This window comes from Poromitra crassiceps (assembly GCF_964638095.1).
Source record: "Poromitra crassiceps genome assembly, chromosome: 1".
NCBI classification, from domain to species: Eukaryota; Metazoa; Chordata; class Actinopteri; order Beryciformes; family Melamphaidae; genus Poromitra; species Poromitra crassiceps.
In genome coordinates, this window is record NC_139623.1 from 72,946,226 (window position 1) to 72,964,961 (window position 18,736).

Sequence of the window (18,736 nt, forward strand, 5' to 3'; positions counted from 1 at the left end):
TTTCACCGTTTTGACCGGTGTGTCAGGCGGTGGTGGCGGAGATGCCATATTGCATAAACGTTTTGTTTTATGTAACGCTAGCTTTGTTTTGATCAGACTCTAGTTTAGGTAACATCACCGCGTCAAGCTAACGGCAACAAAGACGTTGTTAGGCGCATTGCCATCCGGTGTTAATTCTGGGTCCGGGGTTTACGCCCCCATGACAAAAAGCGGGGTGGAAGGTGCCCAGACTATCTGGTTCAGTGCTGAAGCAGGAAGTAGGCGGAGTATTGGTGATGACGTACAACAGCGAACCAACCAATAGGGTGGCGATGGAAAAACCCAGGCGGGACTTTGAATCCCAGAGAAAAATACATGATAAAAACCCGTTGTATCGCTTCTGGAAGGTATCTAATCTCTTCCACTCTCTGGACAAAGACGGCACCAGAGCACAGACTGCTTGGACACTGAACTGCCTACAAACACCAGCCTGCAGAAGCCCTGTGAGCACATCCCAGCCACGGGTTAACGAGCTTCACTGGTGTCCGTAGGACATTCTGCTTGATAAACAAAGGTAAGCTGCTAGACTGGATGGGCACCGTAGCTAACGCTATGGTGGCGTTAGCTTCAAAACTATGGAACAAAGCACACACTGCTTCCTTAGCTTTAAAGGTAACGCCATCGTAACATTAACTATTGATTACCAAACACAGCTGTCTCTAACCTATGGGTTATTTCACTTATCTAGCTAGCTATCTGCCTATTCAGCTGTCGTTGATTAACTGATGAGCTTTAATAAGATATAAACGTGTTCGTTTCTACTATAGAAGCTAGCCTAACGTAGCTGTTAGGCAGTCAGACAAGCCCGTTGGTTAATGCACATATGGCCGTTTATATATATATATATATACATATATATTGTAGCGTTCCAGGTAATCCAGGTATTACCTGTAATGTGATGTGCAATAGAAGTGTCTAGATTGCAGCTAGGAACTAATGTGTGTGGGTGTGTTCCTAGGGGGAAGGGGGTATATAGGACCAGCGGCCGCGGGCCGGATGTCAGTCAAGCTATGCGAGTGAGCGTGTCTCGGCCCCGTTCCAATACCCGGGTTGTTGTGTTAGCTAGCTGCTAGGAGCTGAATGAGCCTGTAAATAAAGAACCTGTACCAACTGCAAGTCTCCGGTTCCTTGGCGTATTAGCGATACGCTACAATATATATATATATATATATATATATATATATATATATATATATATATATGTAATTTCTGCACCGCACCATTTAACGGTATTTTTCGGCCGTTTAACGTTAACGTACATATTTCCGTTTGCTTTCACGGCTAACAGACAATTGATAGGATTAGTAACTAACGGGTTAGTAACTAACGTTACAGAGTACAGACCATTGTTAGTGTGTTGCTGCTCACGTTAATTTACTGCGTGCATCATTTAACAGTGCTATTCGGCTGTTTACATTCTTCTGTTTGCGTTCACGGCCATGTAAGATGAGATCAAAACTAACGTTACAGACCATTGTTACGGTCTGTGACTGTTAGTCTGTAAATCGTTTGTATTATTTATTTCCTTACCGCCGCACTGATGCAAACATACATTTGGCTGAGTTAGCTGCACATTACTCCAGTGATTAAATAAATCCATGTCCTGTAAAAATACTGATCCTCCTCAGTTTAGGGAAAGGGTTCAGACATACATACAGTGATGAACCATGATGATCAATTTTGCACACTATTGTACTGTAAGATGATGATGATGTTGGACTGCTGCTAAACTCAGTTGACATTGCACAAGGTTTTTGGTATTCCTCCTGAAAGTGACTTGAATTTTATTTATTCTACTATTTTCAGGAAACGTCACGAAAAGTCACGTGACTGTTAAGCTCTGTTGTCCATTATAGGGGATATCTGAAATGTTCTTTTTGCCCAGGCAGGATTAAATTACAGCAATATAGCATATTTATTTTATTGTATTTCCTTCAACACGCTGTAGTGCTAGTGGGAATAGTTACTGGAGTAAGAGGAGAAGGATCAGTAAAGCAACTGAGGTGGCGTTGAAGCGCTTCTACCAGTCTAGAACGGACTCTCTGGGCAACAACATATGTGGGCTTGTTTTTTTTTGATTTTTTTTTTATGGATTAATGAATGAATTCATTAATCTGGTGTAGTTTTGTTTATGTCATTGGCTTATCTAATTCAGGGCCATTGCCCTATTCTACAATAGATCTAGTGCTGTTGATGCATTATTATTATTACTTATGCTCACTTTCAATGTGTTTAACAATATTTGTTTGAGTAACTAATTGTTTTTGTGTTGCCCAGGTACACCAGTGATGGCTCTGACAGCGGCTGCAGACATGGAAACCAGAGAACGGATGATTGTGAGCCCAAACAGACACGACATCAGACTAGGACTGGCCACGCCGACAAAACAACATAAAAAATTTGAATGCCTGGACTGGATTGTGGACGAAGTAAGAGAGAAGGCTACATCAATGATGCCGATTATCATCTACGTGCGCGCCATTTATGCAACAGGAGCAGTGTTCTGCTACCTGAAACGTAAGCTGGGTCCAGATGCCTGGGTAAAGAGGGACCCAGATCACAAGTTGGAAAATCAGCTCATCACAATTTTCCACTCATGGGCACCCGAACATGAAAAGCAGAGAGTGATTTCTTCACTGAACGGACAGGGCAGCTGCAGAGTAGTGGTTGCCACACCTGCACTCGGGAAGGGACTGAACTTCCCAAATGTATCACATGTGGTGATGTATGGGGCACCAAAGGACACTGAAGCTATAGTCCAGCAGGTTGGCAGAGCTGGCAGAAATGGAACACAATCACACGCGATTCTGTACAACATAAGGCAGTCAAAGCAAGTGGATCAAGTCAAGACAGTGCTTCGGGCAGGCCTAACTAGCTGCTTCAGAATAGCCCTGTATGGTAAATATGAAGCCGATGTAAAAAGTCTTGAGCCAGGCCATCTCTGTTGTACTGCTTGCCATAAATCATGCACATGTGATGTATCAGGTGCCTGTGTAGAGCCAGTGCCCAGGTATGAAAATATGCAGAAAGATGTCTGTGCACCTCTGCGAACAAGAGAGCTAGGGGATGGTGATGCTGGCTTGCTCACCGACATGTTGTTGGAGCACATGAGAGTTGATCTTATAAAGAGGCCACGCCTTAGCATAAGACACGATGTCATTACTGGATTTGACTTTCAACTCATTGATGCCATTTTGAAACACTCACATGCCATTTTTGACATGGACTACATTCGCAAGCACCTTCCAGTGTTCAGCCGCAGACAAGCATTAGAGGTCCTACAGATAATCTATGATATGTTTGGGGATTTTGAAATGCCATCTGTTACCTTTCCAGAGGAGACCTTCAAAGAGCCAGACATGTATTACCTTGACCATTTTGATGCTGAACCAAATGACCAGTCCAAATGATTGATTTGTGAGGTTAATGTCAGAGAGAGAGTGGCGTCTGCGTTAAAGTGCACTACAGACTTACTTTAGTATCTAATTTTTTTACCTTTTTATAATAGTGCTTCTGATATTTTTTTTGGTACTATTTTTGTCTTTTTTATTACTTTTGGACTATTTTTAGGACTTTTTTAAATAGCCAGTTAATATCATTTGGTTGTGCTTAGATAGAAAATCTAATAGCTGGTGAATAAACTTAGTCCTGACTCTGTTGAGCGGGCCAGCCCCGGCAGCCAGCAGTATCAGTCTAAACTTACTCAAATTAATGTTTTTCTCTTGAGGTGAGATCTTTATATAAACCCGTAGTGGGTTTCTATCTCACCTGCACGTTTTTTTTCTCCATTGTTGTAAAAAAAAATTATTTTGTTTCTGTTTTCCTTTAATGTGCAAATAAACATAAACACACTCAAATTGTACTTTTTTGAATGGAACCGAATAAAGATGTTTTTGTTTGATACTCTATTCTGTTGTATTGTCATGTGAGAATGAAAACGGCTATATTAATAGTACTTCAAAACAGTTGTTTCCACATAAGGATCCTTAAACTGAATAATTTGATGCTAGACCTGTGCTTGTTTATTTAGCAAAAAAAGTATAGTTAAAGTTATACATTCATAACTTGTTCTGTGCAGTCAGCAATCAGACAATTCTCCAAAGCAAGTGTTAACTACATTCAGAGTGAGCCAGACCAAAGTTTCAAATTAATTCCTGAATTATTTTGCTCATAAATATTTCAAAGGTAATAGTTGTTTGTCAAATGTTATTTGGCATTGGTAAATAAAGAACATTTAGAGTGATGATGTGTCTATAAGATAAGCTGTTTTGCACAGATAACTGTGCCTTGAGATTTTGTCTTGCCTTTTGGTGTGTGCCTCAGGCACAAAATGTTTGAAAACCACTGATCTAATGGAAACTACTGTATGCAATTATTGCTTATTTATTATGAAATGAGCCAATGGAACTTTAATTTTCTACAACAGAAGGTTAATCTGGGGAGTACATTCATTTGAAGTACAAGTACTTCTGCCCCCCCCCACAGTGATAATTGCAAATTTCATCTCTTCAAATCCTCCCTCACAGTTGCAGGCTATTCACACATGCATTCATGAAGTGAATTACTTTCAAGTGCTCTGCCTTCTTGGATATAAATCTCAATAGGTGTTTTGGCTGGATGCTAATATAGATTGTCTCACTACGAGCCAATGTGCATGGTGCCACACCCGCTGTTGTGATTACAACAGGTTTGTGGCTGAACTAATGACTTCGTAGTGCTCCAGCATTCCTGGATATCAATCTCAACGACCCTATTTGCATTCTGCAGCAACACAGCTTTGCTGGGGTGGAGTGTAAAACCACAAAATAACTGCCTAAATTACAATACTGTAAAGGGAATTAAATAACAGACATTTAGAGTGACATGTCGTGTTTTTAATAACAGATCATGTATAAAAAAATGTGTGTATTTGTAACAGTAACTCTGTTCTGTCAAGAAGATTTGCAATATAAACAAACCAAAGTCCAAAAATTGCACCATTAAGAATACCAACTAAATCTGTTTATGCATTTCTATATCTATACAAACACACATACAAGTACAGTGTCATATCACTTAGTGGATATCTCTGTCTGTCTATCTATGTAGGTCAAACTAAAGGTCAATACAGTGCTGTTCACATACTGTACTTCCTTCCAGGGTCTGCTAGTGGTCTCTCCCAGTCAAAGAGGTCTTGTGACTGATAGCACATAGATAGAGGTCACGTGTGGAGGCTGGGTTTACCCAGGCTAGTCGTCTGTAGCCAGACACTTTAATTCAGTTGGGCATGATGTGTGTTCTCTCAGGTTCCAGGGGATCGAAGCTGTTGGTCCCTTAAAGGGGGGGGGGCGACAGAGACAGAGCTTTATTACAGAGAGGCCTTTTGGATTCACATCCTCCAAACAGAACACCCCAAAGGCCTCAACAAGGAGCTATTACTTAGTTGTTTTCTTTAAAACCCATTCTATAATTTTTCTACTCTTTCCATTTATATATTCCCAATGTATCTATTTATGATCCTATCTTTGTACTGGGAACAATATGACCCTTCTTTATCTGTTTTACTACAAGTATGGTTGACCAACCTATCTTACAGTAATTTAACTTCCAGCCCTGGTTGGCACTAGAGCCTATTCTTAGTTGTGGTATGTTGAGGTTCTTGATATAGAGCCTTATTTTGAAGTGCTTCCGTCTTGGACGCTACAATTATATAACTTTTTATACAATTATTTTAAGTAACTTGTCATGACTTGTGATTATTGCAAATGTATTGTTGTTCTAATTGTTTTTCATCCTTGCTTCTATTGGTGGGGCTTATTGTGTTGTAAAATGTTTTATTCAATAATTGATTGTACTTCCGGCATGATTGTATTTAGCCGTATTTTTTGCCTGACACAGCACAACGCTGAGGAAGGCCTTTTGCTGAAACGTTCGTTGCTGCTGCCCAGTTTGAGGAACTATTAAAACCTGTGAAAGGACATTTGGAGTGCTGGCTTTTTCTCTTAGTTACTAGTAAAAGCTGGGCTGAGAGGATGCCTACTCAGTTTCCAAAAGTTTCCTTTAAGCAATATCACACGAGAGGGAGTGCTTTTGTTGGCTAATATCGTCACGGCTGTGATTCGGTCGTAGGCACGAGGCCGCCGAAGCCGTGACGATATTAGACAACAGCACGACCTCACGATTTCAGATGGAAGCCCGTCTTTATTGTCACACGAACACACTACAAGTACAACACATGCATGTGGCCACAACACACACTCATGCTGACGGTGGCCGGTGAAATATGTCCTTGCATTTGACCCATCCAGGCTTGTCCTTTCCTCCGGGGGCACGGCAGGCCAGGAGCAGTGGTCGCTATTTCTTTCCAGCGCCCGGGGACCATCACTGGACCATCATTGGACCAACTTCAGATGTTGTTGTCACTGGTCGGATGACGATCTTCTGCATGTTTTTAGTGGGGAGTTATGTACGGAGGAACCCCCTGGGGGGTACGGGGAGAACATGCAAACTCCACACAGAAAGGCCCTTTCGACGAGATAGCCCACCTGGGCAGTAGGCACTGAAGATATGGGGGGGGGTATCACTCGAGTGTGATATTCCTTATTTGCTTTTATACAACAGTTGTACAGCATAAACAAAGCTATTCATCAAGTAATAATAGCATTTCTGTCAAGTAATTTGTGCCAACAGTTGATTTCTGTCTGTTATTCACCTCCGCCAAAACAAAAACCCTAACCCCCAGGATTGCACTAGTGTTACCAAACAAGCAGAAACATTAATATTTCCAACCAGTGAGAGGCAGCAATGTGCCGCAATGCATCTAGTAGTCTGCCGCAAAGCTACTCACTGGTTTTTATTAATTTACAAAAGTCTCATAGGTAAAACTCCGTCATATCTACAGTCACTTCTTAATATCGACAACACAAATCGCAGCCTGAGTTCCAGTAGCTCCATCAATCTCCTCATACCCAAAGCCCGTACCTCCTTTGGTCGTTCCTCTTTTCAGTTTTCTGCTGCAGATGACTGGAATCATCTGCGACGGACCTTAAAACTGAACTCACTCATTCCGCTCTGCTCTTTCAAAGACTCACTACAATCAATAGTACAAGATCATTGCACTTGCTTTTAGCCATCTGCTTCTTCATGTATGTCCTTATTGTTTTTGGCCATTTACTTTTTAATATGTCACCGTAATTATTGTAAATATTACTCTTTTAGGATTGGTATGACGTGTATAATTGTATTATTTGTTTCTATGTTTTTCTTTATGTCCATTTGTTTTCTATTTGCCTTTTATGCTGCCTCTTGGCCAGGTCGTCATTGTAAATGAGAACTGGTTCTCAATTGACCTACCTGGTTAAATAAAGGTTAAATAAATAAATAAAAAATTAAAAGGAGCAGAAGAAGCAGCTCGCCCGATAGCTCGCTAACAGATTAGCAAGTAGTATTTTAGCAAACTATCAGAAACAGCGTTATCTTCATGATGTTTTAATAATGTTAGTAGACACACGTAACTGTAGGTTATAGATCCCCGTTGTGAGGTCAGTTTATCAAAAAAACGCATTATTTTGAAAACGGTTTTACTTTGTGTTGGCTGGAGGAGGCTCACACCATGGATGTCAAAGGTTTAGAGTCAAAGGTTTAGAGCAGCTGTGAAGCGGAGTGATATACGCACAGTGAAGCGCCAGTGCTCCCTCTTGTCCAATCAAATTGCTCGGCCCGGAACTAACTGTTATTAACTGTAATTTGCGTTAACTACAAATGGACGGCACGGTGGCTCAGTGGTTAACACTGTTGCCTCACAGCAAGAAGGTCCAAGGTCCTTTCTGTGTGGAGTTTGCATGTTCTCCCCGTGTCCGTGTGGGTTTTCTCCGGGTGCTCCGGTTTCCTCCCACCATCAATAAAGACATGTATGTTAGGGTTAATACTCCTGTCAGTGCCCCTGACCAAGGTACTGGCAAAAGAACTGGAGTTGGTCCCCGGGCGCTGCACAGTGGCTGCCCACTGCTCCTAAGTCTAGGAAGGTTCCTAGTAGAGGATGGGTCAAATGCAGAGGATGAATTTCCCCAAGGGGATAAATAAAGGATAACTTAACTTAAATGTCAGTTAACGGTTACAAGCAGTTGGTTAGTGGCCATACAGTTATGTTATCAACAAAATGCACAACATTTACCAATCGGTATGTTTGTTACCTCATTTATAGTTTTGGTGAGCGAACAGCCGTATCACCTCCATCACCGTCTGGTATGCTGCTGCCACTCTCAAAGACATCAACAGACTGCAGCGCATCATCCGCTGCGCTGAGAAGATAATCGGATGCAACCTGCCATCCCTCCAGGACCTGCATGCAGCCAGGACACTGAAGCGGTCTCGCAAGATCATGGCCGACCCCTCCCACCCTGGCCACAAACTCTTTAAGACACTCCCCCATGGCAAGAGACTGAGGTCTGCCAGACCCACCCGCCACAAGACCAGCTTCTTCCCAACCGCCATCAGCCTCACCAACAAGGCCAGGAAAGCCCTTCCACCTAGCCTGGAGTTATGGGCGTAAGACCGTGCTGTGCTCCAGGAAAAATATTCCGCTCAATTCTTGCGTTCCTTTTAGACAACATGGGCGACACGAGTAACTAGCGTTAGCTAAAAACAAACACTTCGTTTGGTATGTCCATGCTTCTTATTTTTTTCTCTAACTCGTAGCGACTGCCTAATGTTGCATTTCTGTGGGGGAACGAAAACACTTTAGCACAGACCACCGGAAGACGGGGGCGGGTCTTCTTCTGTCTTCCTGCCTCAGTAACGCTGGTGAAGTAAGGTTACTTCCACCAAGGACCTCACCAACAACACCCCGCTCCCCCACAACCTGCTCCTGAACTCAGCTGAACCCCCCCCCCCCCCCCCATAAAATGGTAACTCATATCTAATTTAATGCCTGTTTAACTGGGACTGTAAATTCACATTTTTCTTGAATATACAGTATAGGCAAAGATTTGGCCAATTAAAGATTTTTTTTAAATATACCTTGCAAAAAGCAGACAAAATTAAGAAAATATACAAGGCAAAGAAGGATACTATTATACAATTAGCAAATTACGGCCAGCGCTGGAATTGCAAACAAAAAATCTTTTAATTAGTGCCAATATCGGCACCCGATACCGATATTACATCGGCCCCATCCCTACTATTTAACTCAGTCTGTAAATCTCATGTAAATTCATATTTATTAATATTTATCAATATGTACAATATGTACATATTGTATATATTTACTCCATTTGATTGCACTTGCAATGTTGTGATTGTCTTTAGTTAGCTTTCCTACTTCTTATCTCTGCCTATTGACCTGATCGCTACGCTGCATAGACACTAAGACAAATTCCTCATTATGTAACTTGCATACTGTGGCAATAAAAGTGATTCTGATTCTGTATGGTGACTGCCAGGCAACGCTAGCCTGGAATTTAAAAAAATGCATCAGAATCAGAATGTGGGTTCATCAAGTTGCGCAGCACTGGAGGGGGGAGGGGGGAGGGGGGGGGGGGGGGGGCAGAGATCATAATGAAACCTAATTTGATATACTTTTTTATCATTCAAATTTGGCTGGGTGGTTAATAACACATTTTTCTGTGGTGTGACAAACTCAAAACACATATTTTTGGTTTCCTGGGACTTTAACCACACCTGGAAACGATGAAAAGGGATAGGGAAAAGCAGATTTTATTTCTCTACATTACACCAATTACAAAACACCTCAAACTGTCCAGACTGTTTCTCCTCTTCTGCTCAACAAGGAGGTTTGCAGCAGTTCAATTCACTTTACTTTCAAGCGGGACTGCCCTCGTTAGTTGCCATGGCGCGGCTACATACAGTATGTGGGTGGATGAGTCTAGGCCTCCTCGTCATCACTTCCCGCCAGGCTGCTGTCTGTGGAGTCCACGTCCTGGTCCTCCTGTCCCTGTTGCTCTGGTGGCTGCGGTTGTGTCTGTTGCTCTGGTGGCTGTGGTTGTGTCTGTGGGTCATGTGTGCTGGGTGTGTCGATACGGGCTGTCGTGTCTGGGCCAGGGCTCGGCTCTGTACCGCCAGCGTTCTGCGCTGCCTCTGCGGAGGCGGCGCCCTCTGCTGGCCTGGCGCCATCGCTGCCCTGCTGCCCCTCCTTCTTGCCTTCCTCCAGGAAACTAGACCAGCCCTTCAGCCGCTCCTCTCGCTCTCGTGCCGTCTCCTCCACCTGCAAGTGCGCACACACGCGGTTAGCAAGACTGAGGACCATTATGGTGTACGGTAGCCTACTTGTATGTTTCTGGTATGTATGCCAATAATAAATCACATTTGTAATTAAGTAGTTCACCGTTTGCATGATTATTGCAGCCAGATATTTTTTCATTATTATTAGCAGTAGCACTAGCAGAGTAGCAGCAGCAGTAGTAGTAGTAGTAACAGCGGTAGTAATGGGTACTCATAATAATAGTTTTGGGCTATAGGTCTAAAATGGAAATTGTGTAAGTTGAAGCAGCACATTACAGAATATCGGTAAATTATTTCGCTCTTAGGCATACGGGCTACTGTGGACTGAAATAAAGCATGGCCTCTAATAGAGTACCGCAGGAAGGAGTCCGGAAAACATGGATGCTAACACTTCTGGGTTCTTCACTGTTTCTGCCTATGGGATTTTTGAATGGGTTTTTGGCGTGATGCTTAACACATTCACTGCCAGCCGTTTTTTCAATACTGTAGGTAGGTTCTGCCAAGGTTTTTTTTTGAGGATTCTGGCTCATCTTTCAAGAGCCGAGGATTCTTTTCTGCTAAGATTTTGTGAACACAAATTATCTCAAAAGAACTAATAGAATGTGTGCTTTCTCTGTCTAAAAGAGTTAGTTTGTAGAGTTAGTAGTTATGTAGGCATTAGCAGTAGAATACAGCATGGTTTCAGCGTCTGAAAATTTATGCTGAGATAAATGGCTTTTTGTGAAATTCGATAGAACAGTCACTTTAACCATTTATTTTTGGCGTAAGACGTCAGACATCTAAACAATAGTTTTGAACAGTAATTTCCTCCATAGCAGCAGGAAACCCCCCTCTCCTTCAAACTCCTCCCTCCGTGGGTGTGTCTCTGGTGGCTTTGCAGCATTTGTCACAAGCGAGGCTCTGCCTGTCTGTGCTGCCTGGCTGCTGGCGGCTGCTCTTTGGGCGAGTCTGCATGAGTCGTTTCGGTTGTGAGCTCAGCTGGAATGAAGCTGCGTGCGATTGTGGGCTTTCTGCCGGTGTTTCAAAGTGTGTTGCACGCATAATCTATTATGCAAATTTGCAATCCCCCACCGCCAGCTCCCAGCGCGATAATGCGCGAAAGCGAAAGCGTTTTCGCCAATCCATTTTACAGTATGAGAATGGTTTCCTCGCGCGTTCCCCTGCAGTTTTGGCTCGGCTTTTTCTAGTCTGGAGAGCACTGTCGCCACTTAGTGGGTCGGTGGAATGGGTTGTACACATTCGGTGGCTCCCATATTTTTATAGGAGACGTGGGGGGCGTTGATCCACGTCCCACCGTCAAAAACATTTTTTTTTTTTTTGACGACTTGACTCGTCAATGGCAGTCAACCGTTGGATTTTTTTTGACGAGTCAACTCGCCAATGGCAGTGAACGTGTTAAAATAATGTCTGTGGTGAATGCAAGCTTATTCAAACGCGAACCTGTGTTCAGCAGGATAATCTTCACACATGAGGACCACTTTTATGGGTTTTGAAGCTTTTACGTGCCGTTAAAAGGGCGGCTAGCTAGCAAACGGCTTAATGAGACTACACTGTCGACGGGGATATTATACGTCATCTCGCCAAAGGGCGAACACGGAAATTCTCTTTCCCTCGCCTGCCTCGCCGTTCAGTCACACAGCTATTGCCCACTCGCTCTTTCAAACTAGATTAGTAAAACACAAGCACACAGTGCACAGCAGCGCACACACTGACACACAAACTCCTGTCACCATAGCCTACTGTCAAAACCTAACCTCGCGTCACCAGGCTCTCTCAGAGGAGAGAGACCTCAACACTCAGTCCCGCCCATAGACCTTATTCACAGCGCGGCCATCTTGGGATGACGTCACCCGCTGGTTGGGAACGCAACGAGACTCTCATCCAAACCCCTGTCTGAACATGGGAGCAGTAGACCAAAAGTTTGAGTTCTGCTGTTCTGCCACACCAATTTTGTTTGATCACATCGATAAATGGGCAGATGAATGTGTACAGGATTTTAAAAAAGGGCTACAGCAACTGGATCGAGTCTTATATCCACGATATTCAAGGAAGCACAGCCGATGGTCTAAATTGTAAACTGCTTTACACTCTCGCACCACTGAGCACCGAACCGATACATCCAGCGCTGTGGAGCAGTTGAACCCGAAATGACGCAGCCGAAGAAGGCTGTGTTTGAGCTTAAACTTAGGCATGTTAAACTACGCAATATTTGGAAATACCATGGCATCAAAATAAATCTTGGATAACAATATTGTGTCGGAGGTGACACCTCGGACAACTTTAGTAGCGCTAACATTGACACTAGCGTTAGCTAGTGTTTGAGCTCACCACTGTCATGCTAACCTCGCTAGCGAAGGTAACGCTAACGTCAGTGTTAACGCTACTAAAGTTGTAAGGAGGTGTCACCTCCGACACAATGTTGTTATCCAAGATTTATTTTGATGCCATGGTATTCCAAAATATTGCGTAGTTTCACATGTATTCACATGCCAGTGCCTAAGTCTAAGCTCAAACACAGCCTTCTTCGGCACTTCCCCAGTTGATCATGAATCTCCTCAAATGTTTGCCACGCACCTGGTAGTCTGTCGTTCCATCCCAGAGCTGAACAGAGAGTTTCTTGCCTGCAAACCAGCGACCGTTCAATGCCTCGACACAGGCGTCAGCGTGCTCCGGCTCCTTAAACGCTACAGAGGCCACGCCATCTGGGTGTCTCTGCAGCACAAACAACAAGAATGACGTACAGTATCTATATAAGCAACTTTACACATATAGAGATCAAATCAAACGTCAAGAGGTGAAAAACTCTTCCTTTTCCTCCCTGGACTGTGATGATGAACTCACATCAAAGATGATGACCTTCTTGACTCCCCCGAACTTCTCACACTCTGTCCGCAGATCGTCACGATACTCGTTCAGCTCCAGCGGGTCTTCCTAGAGGGATCAACACAGGGATTAATGCAGCGTAAGGACAGTGTGTGTGTGTGTGTGTGTGTGTGCATGCTTGTGTGTGTGTGTGTGTATGTGTGTGTGTGTGTGCACATTTTATGTGTGTTTTCTGTGTCTCCTGACCTCAAAGTCACTGGGGTGGAACATGTTCTGGATGATGACAACTTTTTCATGTCTCTTCCTCGCATCTCCTTGCTTCTCTGGCCTCCAGTCCAACTGCCTACAGACACACACACAGAGTTCATCAGGAGCTGTTAGGGGTTCAGTGCCTCGCTCAGGACACTTCGAAAACGGTGCCGGGAAGAGTGAGCCTCGAACCCGGAACCTTCTGATCCCCAGGCGGCAGCTCTACCTGCTGACCTAGGCTACTGTCTGAGCCCATGAACTGTGGCGTTTGTTCATTCATCTTCTCTACCTGCTTAGGGCCCTATCTTCATATGGCGCTATCATTTGTGCTGCGTTTGCGCGCCTCTTATTGCTATCTTCCCAGCGTCTTAAGCTATCGTCTGCCTCCACCGTCCAGTTTTGCGCTGGGATGACACAGGTGTAGGCGTGGCCCAGGCGTGTCCGTCAGCCTCTAGCGTATTATGTGTCTCGCGCAAGTGTCCTTTAGCCCTCTGGCGAAGATACAGTCGGTTTGTTCCGAGCGCAAAGAGAGGTTTGGCCGTTGACCGTGCCAAAATAGGCGTTCCAGCGCAATGTGTTATGTGTAACTCGTCCATCCATGTTTAAACTGATTTTACTACTACAATCAGACAGACAAAAAGTCATGTGTAAATTACGGTAGGTGCTTTTTTGAAGAATGTCCTGCCTCTGTTCAAATGACATATGCACTAGCCATGCCGTGTATTGTTTTTGTATGTTTTGTTTGTGCTCCATACCATGTGATCATGGTCAATGAGTCACATTAAATAAATGAAAAAAAATGAAATGAGGAAAAAAAGGCCTTGGGTGCTCTCAATTTTAAAGACCAAATAGCTGGTCTTAGCGCAAAAAACCCTCTACGCCAGGCGTATGCCTGAGCGCAGACAGCTATTCTCTGGCACAGTGCAGGAAATCCTCGCTTGGATAGGCCCATTACGCACGGCTCGCGCGCGGACACACTTCCCTCCTACCTACACTCAGAATTCGTTTGTCATGGTTTTGTGCGAAAAAGTGTGTTTTGAATTGGATTACCAGGGGAACGAGGGTCTGGCGGGGCGGCAGTCTGTGTGTAGTGCGGGGAGGGGTGCTTTGTGTTCGGCTAGTGTGCCGTGTCCTGGAGGGGGGTCTCCCCGGAGAAGGTGTGAGCTGGGCCGGGTAGGCAGGTCGGTGCACAAGGTGGGTAGAGGCATCTTTCGTGACCGTTTCCCCGTGGCGAGTAGGCTATTGGAGTCGTAGCCTACTTCATGTGTTTTATGTAAAAACTGTGATCGACAACACTATGGTCATATTCCCCCCTTACAGTGAGGCAGCGCTGTGCGCGGTCCCACAGATATTTCTGGCAGCAAATCACTTTCTGACACAACACTGGCCAGTAGGCTATACAGTAACCATTGATAGTATACAGTAACCTCTCTCCCTGCAATTAAATTGCACCATGCAACAATAGCTTAACCCGAGTGGACAATTCTGGTATAGGCTATTGAAATAGGCTACAATTAAAATCTCACACATCTACCCTATTAAAGAAACAAATATTTTTAGATGTGTAGGCTTATGTTATAGCCTATATGAACAAAACGTCTAATTACAGTAAGCGCACGCTTTGGGACATCACTGCGTAATTGCGCGGCGGCCCTCTCTCTCTTCCCTCTCTCGTTCTCTCCCCCCTCTCTCTCTCTCTCTCCCCCTTTCTCTTTTCTCTCTCTCTCTGTTTCTCTGCTTGCTCTCAGCAAGAAAGAAGCTGGTGTGTGATGGCGGTGACGCTGTGGCTTTTAAGGGGAGTGATCTCACCTTGTGAATCCTATATGGGCATAAACACGCCTATGGACGTTTGCGGCGAGATGATGTGAAGCGCAGCGGGCCGACACGCCCACAATTAGGGCTTTGCGCGGCGCTATTCCAGCGCAAAACGGGCCTAACGCAAAATTACCACCTTTGCGAAGATAGGGCCCTTAATGTTTTGTGGGGCTGGAGCCTATCCAAGCAAGGGTGCACTGAGCAGGGAGCAAAATGAAAGAATGCTATTGTTACTAAACAGGAAGTAGGCCATACTTCTGTTGCTGCTGCATCTTCTTCTTGTACTCCTTGTTCTTCTTCTTCTTCTTGCTGGCGTCGTACGTGCCCTTCAGCTCAAACCGTGCCGCTTCCACGTGGAGCTGGTACCCTCGGACCTCTGACTCATCAATCAGACGCACAGCCAGGGCCACCGACTCCTTCTGCAGAGAGACACACACACACACACACACACACACACACACAGAGTCAATATACTTCTGCAGAGAGACACACACATGGGGGTTTTAGAATGACTTAATTCACTTAAATGCATTTTTTCCACGTTAGAGCTCCCAGCCGTCACAGCGCTCAACAGCGCCACTCTGGCCGAAAGCTCGGTAAAAAAGAATGTCACCAGCACTGAATTCTGATCAAAAGAGGCATTTAGGAGCAGCATCAAACTTTCAAACCACTTCGTCGAGAAGCAATGAAGCCTTCTGCTCTAGTAGGTGGCTTTGAAATGTTTCTGTGACCAGGCCCGTAGCCACCATTGTGGATACCGAGGTCATGACCTCGGTATTCTTTCCGACCAAAAATAACTTGATATTCGTGCGGCAAAGATATTACAACGCCAAAATTACGATGGAGTGACTCCTCTTCTCAATAGACGATCTTTTGGTCGACGCGGTGCATAATTTGTGGGACGGCCAGTACTAATGCTTGCTTCGGGTGATGGAGTGAGTGGTCAAGTCATCATAGACGATCTTCGGCAGTATTTTGTCAGCAGTGACTGTGCAGCCAGCGTGTGTCAGGAGGAAGGAATATACAGCGACCTGAGGTAACATAATAGTGTGGGCTGCTTGCTTGCTTCTTGTAACTGTGTCTTAGAATTAGTAATAGGCATTGCCTGTGCATGATGAAAGTAACGTTAAAATGAATGAATGAAGCCTAGCAGTGTGCGGTGGGCGGGAGGGCGGCTACTAGGCCTACTGCTAACGCTAGTTAATTCAAACATTCATTTCAATGGTAGACCGTTCATTCATTTTAACGTTACTTTCAAGTTTCATGCAAGCACAGCCTGTGCTTGCATGAAAGTAACAGCCTGTGCTTGCATGAAAGTAACAGCCTGTGCTTGCATAAAAGTAACGTTAAAATGAATGAATGAAGCCTAGCAGTGCGGTGGGCGGGAGGGCAGCTACTACTGCTAACTAACGCTAGTTAATTCAAACATTCATTTCAATAGTAGACCGTCAATGACATGTTTTACTTTCAATTCAGTGTGTGTAAATGGTTGAAATTCATCTTGAAATGAGGTCCCCTCTTTTTTCATTGCTAGATTATCCTAGCAGAGGCTGGTATTCACACATGAATATCAATTGACCGTGGATGTGTTTGCTTTCTTCACTAACACAGATAGACCATGAAAAGATTCCATCAAACATGAGAGGCTATCTGGACTTGCAATGATACATGTGCATAGAAGAAGAGCTCTGGATCCTGAAAAAGTTCTCAAGCGCTGGGATGCCTCTGGACACAGAAGAATAGCATTGGCGTTCAATGAAAAGGCAGGTTGCATCTATGCTGGATAATCTTTAAAACATTAAGGCCATTCATGTGTTTATAATGGATGGTGTGTTAACAATCAACATTCATGTAGGCTAATTACGGTAATGTAATTTCAGTGATTCTACATGAACATGGACTGCCCTCTCTTCAGATGATCTCCACTGCTCTCAGGGGGTTCCTCAACCACCAGTTGCAATAAAAAGGTAAGTAGCATCTATGCTAGAGAATCTTTGAAACATTACTTATTTGAGGCCATTCATGTTTGTAATAGATGGTGTGTTCTCAACAATCAACATTCATTTAGGCCAATTCATGTAATTTCAGTGATTCTACATGAACATGGACTGCCCTCTCTTCAGATGATCTCGATCTCAACTGCTCTCAGAGGTTCCTCAAGCGCCAGTTGTCAGCAGCTACAGTAAATAGCCGCCTACTTTTGTTTATGCCTACAATGCTACAAAGCAAATGTTACTTTGTACTTGCGTTCTCCCCAGCTGTAAGTGATGTTGGTGTAGATGTGCCATCGTATTTAATCCAGCAGTATTCTACAAACTACCATATGTGACCTGTATGCAGAATATATGTGGGGAGAGATTTATTTTTAATGGTATATAAAAATATACCATACCACCATAATGTATAATGGTAAAGCAATAGCACAGTAAAGATGATATTAATCTAATATGATGTGTGTAGTTCTTTATAGATCTAGCCTCTACATGTTGCTGTCAAAGTGCACCAGATTGAAGCATTTGGCTTTAAAAATGACAAAAAAATTTCTGGGGGGGCACAGCCCCCCCATGACCCCCCACACCACGGTAAAATGACCTCGGTATTGCTCAAAGTCTGGCTACGGGCCTGTCTGTGACACTTGTAAATAGTAGGGATGGGGCCGATCCGATCCAATATCGGTATCGGGTGGCGATACTGACGTAATTCATGGATCGGATTTTGCCGATCCGCGTGCCATGTGCTGCCGATCCAGTTTTTACATGGCTCGCGCTCGCGCTGAATGAGCCCGCGTAACATGAGACACGCCTCCGTTCCAGTCTCCAGAAATTCCATTCCACAGTTTGCAGATCGCTAGCCTGTAGCTAGTAGCAGCCAGGCCGGGCGCAGCACCCACTGTGGCTGGCTGTACACAGAGCTCAGCTGAGCCGACTCGTCACTCGGCTAACGTAATATGCCCGTGGCGTGGAGATATGAAATAGTAGATACACGGACAACTTCTCACTAATCCATTTAGCCTTCGTGTTGACTGCTGGAAGTTTACTCTGCATCCCGGAGTCACTCCTCGAGTGTCTCCTTTCGGCTTGTGTTGTCTGTCTCTTTGGCTGTGGCTTTCAGACAACGCAACGGAGCGTCCACCCCTCGCAGGGGTGGACTGGGATCATAATTCAGCCCGGGCATTAGCTACCAAGCAGGTCAGGCCGATACGGGCCGGTGCGCGTGCCGGCAACCTAAGGTCGGCGGCGAAAATTTTGGGCCGTTTGAAGCCCAATTTGGGCAGTTTGAAGCCAGATTTGGGCCGTTTGAAGCCCAATTTGGGCCGTTTGAAGCCCAATTTGGGCCAAGTCCAATTTTACAATGAGATGCACACACTTTAACCCTGAAGTGTAATTATTACTTCAGTTCAGACTAACTAATAAAGTAATAAAACCACTAGTAAACCAGTAGGCGGCACCTAGCCTGCTGTTCGCCTGACTGCGGGCACCAAATCTTTTTTTTTTTTTTTTGCAGGCCAGGCCAGGCCAGGCCACCGGGCATTTGCCCGACGTGCCCGATTATGCAGTCCGCGCCTGACCCCTCGGAACGACAGCTTTGCAAA

The 18,736-nt window shown here is 44.5% G+C and overlaps 1 protein-coding gene across 1 annotated transcript in view; it reads right to left on the minus strand.

The window, feature by feature from the left end:
- Positions 1-9,685: 9,685 nt before the first annotated feature.
- The window catches only part of htatsf1 (HIV-1 Tat specific factor 1), a gene marked incomplete at its 5' end in the record, with an annotated part of 23,889 nt that continues 14,838 nt past the window's right edge, over positions 9,686-18,736 (minus strand). The window contains 5 exons of the mRNA XM_083642138.1: positions 9,686-10,240; positions 12,832-12,969; positions 13,099-13,188; positions 13,327-13,423; positions 15,400-15,563. Of these exons, the coding sequence (XP_083498264.1) occupies positions 9,902-10,240; positions 12,832-12,969; positions 13,099-13,188; positions 13,327-13,423; positions 15,400-15,563 (828 nt within the window). The 3' untranslated portion in view covers positions 9,686-9,901. The remainder of the gene's footprint in view (positions 10,241-12,831; positions 12,970-13,098; positions 13,189-13,326; positions 13,424-15,399; positions 15,564-18,736) is intronic.